The sequence below is a fragment of the Parasteatoda tepidariorum genome, chromosome 9, assembly GCF_982258835.1.
Source record: "Parasteatoda tepidariorum strain Cologne lab strain chromosome 9, Ptep-v5.0, whole genome shotgun sequence".
NCBI classification, from domain to species: Eukaryota; Metazoa; Arthropoda; class Arachnida; order Araneae; family Theridiidae; genus Parasteatoda; species Parasteatoda tepidariorum.
The window spans coordinates 102,748,902-102,761,168 of NC_141763.1; the positions used below are offsets into that span (position 1 = coordinate 102,748,902).

General features: G+C 29.4%; 1 protein-coding gene across 11 annotated transcripts in view; it reads left to right on the forward strand.

Annotated features, from left to right (window-relative positions):
- The window catches only part of LOC107436973 (uncharacterized), a 272,773-nt gene that overhangs the window by 55,806 nt on the left and 204,700 nt on the right, over nt 1–12,267 (forward strand). For all 11 annotated transcript variants that reach the window (XR_011637865.2, XR_011637864.2, XR_011637861.2 and 8 more), the window contains exon 2: nt 10,350–10,497. Coding sequence is in view for 3 of the 11 variants with exons in the window: in XM_043041297.3 (XP_042897231.1) it covers nt 10,350–10,497 (148 nt within the window). In the remaining 8 variants the exon portion in view is untranslated. The remainder of the gene's footprint in view (nt 1–10,349; nt 10,498–12,267) is intronic.

Here is a 12,267-nt window from a genome sequence, read left to right on the forward strand (position 1 = left end):
ATCCTAGAAATCTACGTAATTGAGTAATCGTATTTGGTTTTGGAAAATTTAGAATTGCATTAACGCGATCATTTAAAGGTTCAATACCTTTTTCGGAAATTTTAAAGCCTAAAAATTGTAAACTATTCTGACCAAATAAGCATTTAGAGGGATTTATTGTTAAACCAAAATACTGCAGTCTATCAAAAAGTGATTTTAAATATTTTATATGCTCTTCGGGAGATTCGGAAGCTATTAATATATCATCTATGAAAGCGTAAACGCCTTCCAAGCCTCTAATTACTTCGTCAATAAAGCGTTGGAAAGTACTGGCTGCATTGCAAAGTCCGAATTGCATACGAGTACTTTCGAATAATCCGAAAGGAGTTATTATTGCAGTTTTATGTACATCTTCATGGGCTATAGGTATTTGATGGAAAGCTCGAATTAAATCAATGTGAGAAAATACTTTAGTTCCATGTAGTTCACTAGTAAAATCCATAATATTAGGAATTGGATATTTATCTTTAACAGTTTGAGCGTTTAAAGCTCGATAATCACCTACTGGACGCCAGTCCAAACTATTTTTCTTGGGAACTAAATGTAAAGGTGATGAAAAATTACTTTTGGAAGGGCGCATGTGGCCTAAATCTAACATATGTTGAAATTCCATTTTTGCTATTTTTAACCTATCGGGTGCTAGACGCCGAGGTTTAGCAAAAACTGGTGAACCAAAAGTTTCTATATGATGTACAACATTATGCTTAACAATTTGGTCTGAGCAAATAGGTTTCGTTATTTCAGGATATTCGTTTAACAATTTTTCATAATAATTTTCACCAAGAACAGTTTTAATTGAAATAATGTCAGAATTTTTAAAAATACAATGAGAATTTAAATTAGTAGTAATATCATTTAAGCAACGTTTTCTAATATTAGGTTTAAGATTAAAATAGTATAAAAAATCTGCACCTATAATATGATTAGTTATATCACAAATATAAAATGGAAAATTAAACTTTCGTCTAAGACCGAAATCTAAAGTTAACAATTTCTTACCGTATACTTTTATGATGGTATTGTTCGCAGCTTTAAAAGTCTGAATAGGAGAAAGAGTTTTTTCTTTTTTATTTGCTGGAATAATTGAGCAGTCACTTCCGGTATCCACTAGAAATTGTTTGTTAGTTTGTCTATCTCTAACAAAAAGGCGACAATTTGTTGGAGGCAAGATGTTAGTCGCATTCACTCTTGCCTTTCTTGGTTTTTCTGGTAGATGCAGGGTTTGACACACTTTCTAGCATCAGATTTAAATTTCCGATGATAGAAGCACATTTTGCAGTTTCGATGTGGAGATGAGGATTGGCTTTGACGATTACGAAACTGTGCATAATTCCGGTTGCGAGACCTGCTGCGTGTCCGCAATGCTGCTACTTCCTTTCGTAGAGCTCTAACTTCTTCTAAAAGTTCAAAGGTGCATTGTTGGTTTGAAGAAACTTCGCTAACTTCACTTGAAGTTGACACTTCCATTACTATATCAGCGATTTCTGCTGCTCTAGTTGAATTTAGTGAAGGGATTGCGGCCAATATCGACTGAACATGCTGCTGTAGCTGATTTAGAAATAGTTCTAACAGTAGTGAATCTGAGATTTTGTGGGATTCAGCTCTTCTCTGCATAGTGCGCAAGAGTTCACTAGGCTTTCTATCTCCTAGTTGCTCTCCGGAGAGTAAACGTCAGACATCCGGGTCACCATTGTCACCACTCGCTATAAGTTCCAGAAATGTCTCAGATATATTTCAATGATTATATCCCAGAAATATGTCTATATCAATTATTCTGAAACCTCTATCAGTACATTTCGTTCTGTTTGGATTTCATGGAAATTATTACCTATATTATTTCCAAACAGTAAATTTTTTTTTGAAAAAAAAACTTTAAATTGTCGATCGTACAATTTTTTACAGATTAAGAATCATTACATCATTAAATATTTGAACAAGAAAATTCAATTTTAGTGCTCGAAATTATACTTTATGTTATAAAGCAACAGGCTAAGTATAAAAAAAGATGAACAGTTCTTCTTAAAATCAATTAAAAGTGAGACTAATCGTTTAAAATTGATGTGCCATATACATTAGTTTTTAACAAAGTTTCTGCTTATTGCATCCATTTGGAGTAATTTATAGCCAAAATTTTTATTCTTTGGGCCTAGAATAGGAGACACTGGTATTTATCACTTTTACATTAACTTGATCATGAATAAAAAATTTAATTTGCTCATAAAATATTTTTGAATGAAATTATTCAGCTTGAGCTTTTTACAACGTAGTCTTTAAAAATCCAACAACGTTAGTTCTTTTAGAGAATATAAAAGCAAATTTAAATTAGTTTCAAAAAAGGAATTTTTTTCTGACAATAAAAAAATGGCCTCACTAGATACAGCAAAAATAATGTTACAGATGTATTTAACATGAGGCGTAAATTACTAAGGTGTTTAATTTGAATATTATTTCATCTAACATAAGAATAATACTAAAGGTTTATTTAAGTTGAAGGGAAAAAGAAAATATTAAAATTTTATGATGATACTTAATGTTTCCAGCTTTTTTATCCTTGTGCTTCGAGGTAAAAAAAAAATATATATATATTTCTTTTATTTGTAGTTGAGTTCCTTTTTATGTCCTAAGCACTTGTGTTTTTTACGGACTAATATAAAATGAAATGCCATAAAAAGTTACATCGCTTAAATTCACATGAAAGATAAAAATTTCCATTCAAAGCAGTTAACTGATGAATGTTTTCATTTAATTAAGAAACGAAAAAATGTTTTTATTTTCTACTTATTTCTTCACTTCTCGTTATGTTTAGGATATCATACTTAAAAAAATACGACTTCTATGGTAAGTTGATGCATCACACAAGAGCAACGGGTGTTAAGCTACCTTTTTAGTGTCTCTTAAAACTTGGAAAACTAAAATAAAATAAATTTTGCAGTCACAAGTTTTAATCAATAAAATGAAGTATATTTGCAGCCAGTGTTTATTTTATGGTACTATGGTATATATTCTAGCATTAAAGTATCTTTAAACTCTTACGTAAGATTAGGTTACACTCTCAGAATTAAACTCTCATTTTTGACGATCCAGCAGTTCTTGAGCTGTATTTCAGAATTGTGGACAATCATTTCATCACGCAATCACGTGATGTGTGCCGAAACGGGAACTCTCAAATATTTGACGAAAATATTTCAACTCGGAACCCCATCGCAGTGTATTGTGAGAGACTGATTAATGTTTTTGTTGCTTCTAATGCCACTTGCCAAATACCTTTAAGCCGCTTGGTGAAGCTGAGCGAATTTAAAGTAGAGAATGCGTTTCCTTTTCTAGTGGTGCCACCTATGGCCAGGAATACGACTTCAGCCACACACACGTCACAGCCCGTTTTAAAGGGAGGATTTATTCATACATCCATTCATTCATCCAGAGATCGTAATTTTGACCTGCACCAGAGAAAGATCATTCTCCAATACAGTATCCCCAGAGGTATTTGTTATAGGAATTTGGAGGACTTTGTGACCAGACGGATTTAACGTGAGCTAGTCACAATTTACAACATTGCGAGTCTCCGGCGGGAGGGGATTGAACTCATACCTCTTGATCGTGGACTCAACTCCCTACTAACCAGGCTATCCTGTCCCAATTGTTTACAAGAATAACGAAACTAGAATAAAGACTAAACGATCGAAACTAGAATCTCGAAATAAGCCAACCGATCTGTATTGTGGTAATGAAATTCGTTTCATATCATGATTATCCCGAGTTCGAATCCCGCTTCGGGCATGAATGTGATTTATTTCTCTGTTCTATTTGCCTAATCTATTAAAAATTATTGCACCTGAGATTGATGTTCATTAAATAATTTCTATAATTAAATTAAATTTACATAGATGTTAAAAAGAAGAAAAAGTGTAGAACAAATATATAGAAGTGTATTACAATTATGGAACAAGTTCAAGAAACGAACTTCAAGATAAGAATATAAAGCTTAAATCGTAAATTTCAAAGATGATAGTAAAGAACACAAAGCTTAACTCATACACAAATAAAACATCAAACTCAAATTAAAAATTAAGGAGAAACAGAAAAGAACACAAAGCTTAAATCATCCATAAACAGAACATAAAGCATAAACCGTAAATTGCATGGATATTCAAGCAAATAACAAATATAGAACAAGTATGGAGAAGTATAGAAGAAATTGAAGTACAGAATTTCAAGAAAAGAACGGTAAGCTTATATTTTAAATTTCATGGATATTTGCAAAGAAAATAAAGCTTAAATCATACAAAAACCAAACACAAGGCTTAAATTGTAAGTTAAAAAGAAATAGAAGAAAAAGCATGAATCTTAGATTATGCGTAAACAGAACATAAAGTTTAAATCGCAAATGAGAAAGAAGCAGAAAAGAGCATCAAGGTTAAATCGTAAATTGCATAGATATTCGAACAAAGAAGAAATACGGATCAAGTGTGGAGAAGAAAGGAACAAGTTCAAGTATAGAATTTCAAGTAAAGAACATAAAGCTTAAATCGTAAATCAAACAAAGGAATAGTAGGACAGTTTGTACATAACTAATTTTTTAGCAGCAACTGAAAAGTAGTGTATTGTGCTGGTAAAAAAGGTTTGCCTTTGAGATTGAAGCTCATTAATTGCTTGAGAGAGCTAAATAAAATTAGTAATTTGCACAGATATCCGCTGCTAAAAATTAGTAATTTGCACACATATCCGTAACTTAGGACGTTGTACCGACGGCAACACTTTAGTGCATAATTTGGGATGCGCATGTTCAAATGCGGTATGGCAACTCGATTGACTGCTAAACGTAATTCGACTTAAAATCTACGTCACTACTCTTTTCTGCACTTGTGTAGAGGTTGCAATAAAAAAAGTACAAGCATAAGACGTTTCATGATCGTGCATGCATGAGACGTTACCATCAGAGCTCATTGTTAACTAACACGAACTGTTTCTCAGGTGGATATTACAGGTCTACCTGTTCAAACCAGCTTAAAATTATTTTGCACCAAGAGTTAATGAGTTGAATAGCATTCAGCTGTTAGTTTAAAAATATTTATCATGAAAATGTAAATTGAAATGTTCGTATATATATTAAAGTCTTTCAAAATGTAAGCGAGATTTAAATTAAAAGAACAAGATAAAAAGCTGAAATCCTTGAACTTGTTTGTTGATAGAGATTAAAATCATAATACTGTGTCTATACATATTTATTTATTTGTCAAAGGTTGACTTTTGAATTGTTTAAAATAATGTAAGAAAAAAACTCCTTACATTCCCTTTCAATACAACAATCGCATTCATAAAGAAATTGGAAAAGAAACATTCCAACAAAGTAATGGAAAACAACTATTTTTCTCGATGGCAACAATCGCCGTCAGAGAATCGATGAGGGGGCTGCTATGTAGATAAGGAAGAATTTCATTTTTAAAGAATCATCTTCACTGACTGAAGTTTCTGCATCAGGAAAAAAAAAATGAAAAGAATCGATAATTCAAAACTAATGGACGGAAGGAATCAAATTGACAAGTTAATACATCAGATGCTCTTACAAACTTCCTTCTCTGAGATGGAATTTAGTAATAATGTCTAAAGCGTATACCATTAATAGCCGTTTATTGATGGATAAAGTTTGGTATATTCTTTCACTTCGTTAAAAATAATGAAGGCAAACTTTACTTTAATTAGGAATTAAAAATTTGTAGAAATTGAAACGTAATTAGTTAAAAATAAGTTAATTAGAGCGTCATATATTAAAATTGACAAAAACTGAATGTTCAACTAAACTGTTAACATTTTTCATACTAAAATTACTGTAAAATAACTGGCAGAAGTCTGCCCATCCAATTAACCGTAAAGTTTACGGTAAAGAGCATTTCTAACCTTTACGATTTTGAAACCGCTTACAACTAGTATAATTCAAAAAACATGAATACAAAAGTACAATATTTTTTGACCGTTCACAATTAGCAACCGTTAAAAATAAATTTAACTGGACGTTAGAGCTAGGCTTTTTGTTAGGTAATAGGCATTGGAGTTAGGTTGTGGTTGAGTTATGTTTTATCAAATGAACCGGGGAAAGTGTTTTAATTAGTGTTTGCGATTGATTCATCTATCGTAAGAGATGAGAAATGATAGACTTTTTCGAGTTAAGCAGCTTGCCATCTATGCATGAATGAGAGTTTCTTTTTCAAACAGACCAGGGTCTCAAATTGGGAAGTACTGAAGCCTTTCATGTATTAAAAAGGAATGGAGGAAATATGGTGTTGTCAACGCTGGGACTAGAGCCCCCATTCTGTTGGTCATGAAATACACACATTTTCTTCCTCTTCTATAATATGTACCCAGCTGCAGGGGTTTCGTTAGATGAGCTTAGTTGGTGCGATGAAATTCTGATTTTTTAACCGTATTTGGTGAAAGCAGTTACTAAACAGTTTTTCTCACAGTTAACAGTTTGATTATCCTCTTATTAGCGGTTATTTGGGTTTTGTTGGAATATGGTAAAATGAAAATTAAATAAATTGTTATTTAACAATCTGTCCGAGAAATTTCTAACAATGTATGTATCCGAAATTAAAAGTTTTTAATATTGGTAAAGGTTTAAGGTTGTCAATAATTCTGCATTGAACTTTTTTTGACACGGATAAATAGGCCTAATAATTAATATTTAACAATAAATAGGAAAGCTTGAAATTGTTTTTAAAAAGTTGAACTTTGTGCCCAATATGATGAAAACCTAGAGTTTGACCCTTTCCACGAGGTGAACGCTAGCCGCCATCTTGAATTTACTGAGGAGTATAAGGGGAATCGAAAGTGAAGTTTATGCATAGTTATTTAGTCAAGTGAGATATTCTATCCCATTTATTTGTTAATTCAAAAACACCACAACCAAATATATTGGATAAATAGTTCAAAAGATACTATGGACTTGGTAAGTATTCAGTATAAAAAATATACAAGTCATGATTTATATATATTTACGTGTCAGAAACCATTACTTAGGTAAGTGAAATATAAATTCCTAAATATTTGGTGGATTGAATTTAAAGTTCAAAAGTCATAAAAGTTTTTATGGATTTCAATTAAAGTTCTGTATTAACACCCATTTAAGCATTCGAAATTGTTAGATAGACAGTATTGGATCCTTCGTGCTGTTTTACAATGAACTAAATGAGTTTAGAAGTTATAAGAGTTTTAATTTTTACTAAGCAAACTTCATAAATCCTATTTGGGTGTAAGTGAATGCCACATTCTAAAGCTATTTCCTGGTTTCCCTTAGTTTTTTTGCGCAATTAATTTCGTAGAATCTTGCCTACAAAAAATTTGATTCAAATTAGATTAAATCCTGTAAATAAATCCTGTAAATTAGTATTTTAATATTAATTTACAAAAGTATACAACTTTATGAAAATCAGTATGAAACTTAGCGTACTAAACTTTAAATGTAAAGTATTTGAGTTTGGGAAAGAAATGATATTTCAGATAAATGGGAATTACAGAACATTAAATATCTTTTAAACATTTAAATATTTTTTTAACATTAAATATCTTTTAAATTAAATGAATGAATTTTTACATTCTGAGATGCAATTTGAATGTCAACATATTTTAAAATTTCTTTAATAATTATTATGGACGATGGTTTAAGTTACAAAATGAGAAGAAAAACGTCCTAAATAAATCAGCTTTCTTTCACGCATTCTGATTCTTGACATTAAAAATAATGGATAACAAAAAATTAAATAAAATGATTCCCCAACACTTATCCAGAAAAGGTAGTTTTAAATTTAGAGTATATATATATATATATATATATATATATATATATATATATATATATATATATATATATATATATATATATATATATATATATATATATATATATATATATATATATATATATATATAGCATACTAAATAAAAAAGAAATAGGAAAAAAATAATAAAAATAAAAATAATAAGAAACCGGAAAAAAAATTCGAAAAAAAGGGTGAAAATTGATAAAAATCTGGAAAATAAAAGATATAATCTTTTCATCAGCTCACACGATTATATCCGTCAAGAAGAATGCTTTTAAATATTGTATCAATGTAGCCAAAAAAAATATATCAATACAATAGTGTGGGGAAACACTCAAAAAAAGTTTTACAAAAAATTTACAACAAATAAAATAGAATACATTAAGTAAAAATATCACTTAAAAACAGAAAATAAAATCTAAAGAAGAAACAGAATTAAACATGAAGCGAAATCCATAAAGCGAATAGCGAATTCAAATGAATTTACATGAACGGGAAATTTTCAAATATTTTAAAATATTTTCGTAACAAGATTGACAGATTGCAAAATATAAAACCAAAAGCGCAAATGCGGAGTTAATAAATAAGGAATAAATTTTAAATACGTAGTTAAAAAATAGTAAAAATTTTAAACTTAGTAATTTAAATAATGACAGAGTCGTTAAAAGAATTTTAGCTTTATGTAAGAGGTTGAAAATTAAAATTAGCAATATACAATTTCCTTGCTTAATTATCAGTCCTAAATTTCATAAAATTCCTATAAAATTTAGAACAATCACATGTGGATCTAATACTTACCTAACTAGGTAAGCATAATAAATTAATTCTATTGCGACTTTTGATTTCCAGGATCATTTCAATAGCATTTCCCTTTCTAAACTAACTAAAAGATGTCCTTTTGAATTATTACTATGATTTTAAAAATATCCTTTATTGCGATTTCGATTACTGGGAAATTCTAATTAATTTTTGCCTTTTCAATGATTATTTTTACAATGGAAAGGATATTTTTGATGGAATACCACAAGGATCAAAATATTCATCTCTGTTAGCTAACTTGGTTTTTCATTATTATGTAAAAAATTATACTCTTAATATTGAATTTGTTTTTAGATTAATTGATGATTTAATTATCTTTAAGTTTCATTATTATACTATTTTATTAAATACTATTTACTCCGCGGAATTAATCTTGTTTCGTAATCATGATGATTATATTAATTTCAATTTCTTGGATTTGGGTATTATAAAAGAAGAAAACTGATGTAAACGATTTCGAAATTTGCTGATTTATACGATAAAAGAAATTATTTTAATTTTAATATAAATAAACTAATTACTTGTAATCCGTATGTTTCTAGGAACATCTATTTAAATAGCATTTTTAATGAAATGAATAGAATTAAAAGAATATGTAGCAATATTTATTTATTCAAAAAAGAAAAAAAAAATAGACCAACTCTTTCAAAATTTGATTAAAAAAAACAATGAATACCAAACTTTAGTAATTAAATTCTATATAAAATCATTTAGTTAATTGTATATTATAGTAAATAAATTTACTAAAAAATTTCTTTGTTAATTTATGTAATTTTTACCATGTGCAAATCCATTTCGGGCAAATCCGTGGCTAAAATTATGTGTAAAACAGGCAATTCAAGTTTCTTTCTCTTTTCTATTAATTTTTTTTTCTTAAATAACTGTTAATTTTCAAAAATTATTTACTGTCAACTTCTATAAGTTATCCAGTATAATATTACCTTGCTCACATCCATATTCGGGCCCATCCTTGGTAACTAACAAATCAAGCGCACTTCAGTAATGCAGCAAGAACGCACTTTAATGCAAAACCCCTCTGTTTACGCTTTTACCTCAATTTGCGATTTTGTTTTCCTTTTTTGCAATCTGGCAATCTTGTTACGAAAATATTTTAAATCATTCCTAAAAAATTTCCCGTTCATGTAAATTCATTTGAATTCGAAACTCGCTTTATGGATTTCGTTTCATGTTTTATTCTGTTTTTTCTTTATCTTTTGTTTTTGCGTGATACTTTTACTTATTGTGTTCTATTTTATTTGTTGTAAATTTTTTGTAAAAATTTTTTTGAGTGCTCCTCACACTATTGTATTGATATATTTTGCTTTGGCTATATTGATACAATATTAGAAAGCACTCCTTTTTGCGGATATAATCGTGTGAGCTGCTGAAAGGATTATATATTTTATTTTCCGGACTTTTATTATTTTTTTCTTCCTTTTTTTCGGATTTTTTCCCCGGTTTCTTATTATTTTTCTTTTTTTTCCCCTTTTTTCTTGTTCTGTAATTTTTTCCATGTTTTTTACATTTGTGCATTTTTATATTTTAGAGAATGTGCAGTATCCCTAAGTATATTCATTTAAAAATTTGTTTGAGCCAAATTAGTTTATATAGTTTTTTAAAAAACTTATTATAATAATATTGTAACTTTGATTCATTAAAAATGTATTGTTTTTCCAGAGCGAAAGACGAGACCGACATTTGCCCGCAGTTGCTGTGTCCACTGTGTCAGTTGGTTGATTTAGCCACCGAAACGAACAAAATGTGCGGAGACTGCGGCAAGAACTTCTGCCAGAAGTGTGGAACCTTCGTCCCTGGGGAAGGAAGGGTAGGTTTATTCATTTAAAGATAACTTTAATTCAAAGTGAAAAGAAACTTTTAAATAAAAAATGATTTGTTAATCTGTGATGGCTCAATAGTTAAAGCCATTGTGAATGCTCGGGTTTCTATTCTCAATGGAGGCCATGTATGCAGATTTGTCCAACAACCGGTGACTCTCTCACTTTGCTTCTTTCGCGTTTTCGCTGGTTCTTAGTTCAAATGATGCTTTTCTGAATCTGCTGCTCATCCTGTAAGTTGTTTTTCTGTTATAGTGTACCAGTTCCCCGCCTTAGTCACGTATTCGAAGAGCTGTACATTTTTCTGCTTTCTATATTCTTTGACTTAATATTCACGAAAGGGCTATTTTTATTTATGAACTTACTGCGAATTTTTTTTGTCGAAATTCTTAATTGCACGAAAGTAAGTATAGTTTAAGTGCCTTTTTATACCATTATTTTCTCATTCTTTTACAAAGTATTACGTAACATTTTATTTTCTGCGCAAAAGGTATAAGACTTAGACACTTCAAATTAAGAAGGGGTTTAAAAAAGTTCAAGAAGTATGATAGAATAAGAAATGTTTAATTTTTACAGATCCGTTTGAAAATTACTCACTGTAAAAATACCACGAAGGACGCTTTACAGTTTACGAAATTTTAACTACAACGTAAAAATTTGGTGTGATGATAGTGTTATTTTCATACGTGAAATTAACTCGAGTTTTCCTTTATTTAACTTTTTTTTTTTGAAGTCTCAATTTATTCGTAAATTTTTGAAATTTTAAGAGCTTTTTTTTGCAATTTTTTTATTCATTGTTGTAGGGAAATTTATTTATCTCTCTTGAATTCTTTATTTTATAAGTTCACTCTAGAGTTGATGATGTCGAATATAACAAAGAGAAATGGAGAGAAAAGGATGGAGAAATGGAGAGAAAAGGATGTTGACAGGTCTTGATAATGACAATGAATTTTTTAAAAAAAATAAATAACTTAATTAAAGAGTGATTGAGAATTGTTTTTTATTTGAACTATTCAAATGACACAAGTCTCGTTTACGAGTAAAACTACTTCTAATTTATTTTTTTATTGAGTAACACAATATGTATTTCCTAGTTTAATTTTTTCGAGTACATAGGATTATTTTTAAAATCCAGGAAATTGTTCATATCGTTAAGATTAACATATTAACAAATTGTTGTTATCAATAAATTACAGTAATTGCAGTTTTTAACAGATTATTTTTTGCTTTTGTGAAAAATATCGTTTCTTACAAAAAAGCAAATAATGAGTGAGAACTAATCACGAGAGAGTAGCTAGCAGTGACTGATCCTCCCACTTAATTATAAATATTTTTAGAACTGTATTGATCTCGTATATTTATTTTATTTTAACTATATTTTAATGCAAAAATAATATAATCTTTGTTAACATAATAACCCTCATTTTCTCGCTGCATATAATAAGACACGTTCATTATTTAAATGAATTATTGAACATGTCTTTTTGCACGATATTTTGAAATTTGCATACTAGCTCTGAATCAGATAAATCTAATTTCTTATTCCTCTTATGATACCGACTCTTTGTTCTTTCAAAATGCGTGCACATCTCGTTAGTAAACGATAATGCCGTTGAACTGAAAATAGGCAAAATGCATGCTTTGTTAAAATTGTGATTAGAATTATAATGAGAAAAAAAATGTGCTGAGTTACCTAAAATATAGTTCCATTATATAATTCTTTCTTTTCTTGTTTTTTTTTTACAAAGGGTTATTCTTAA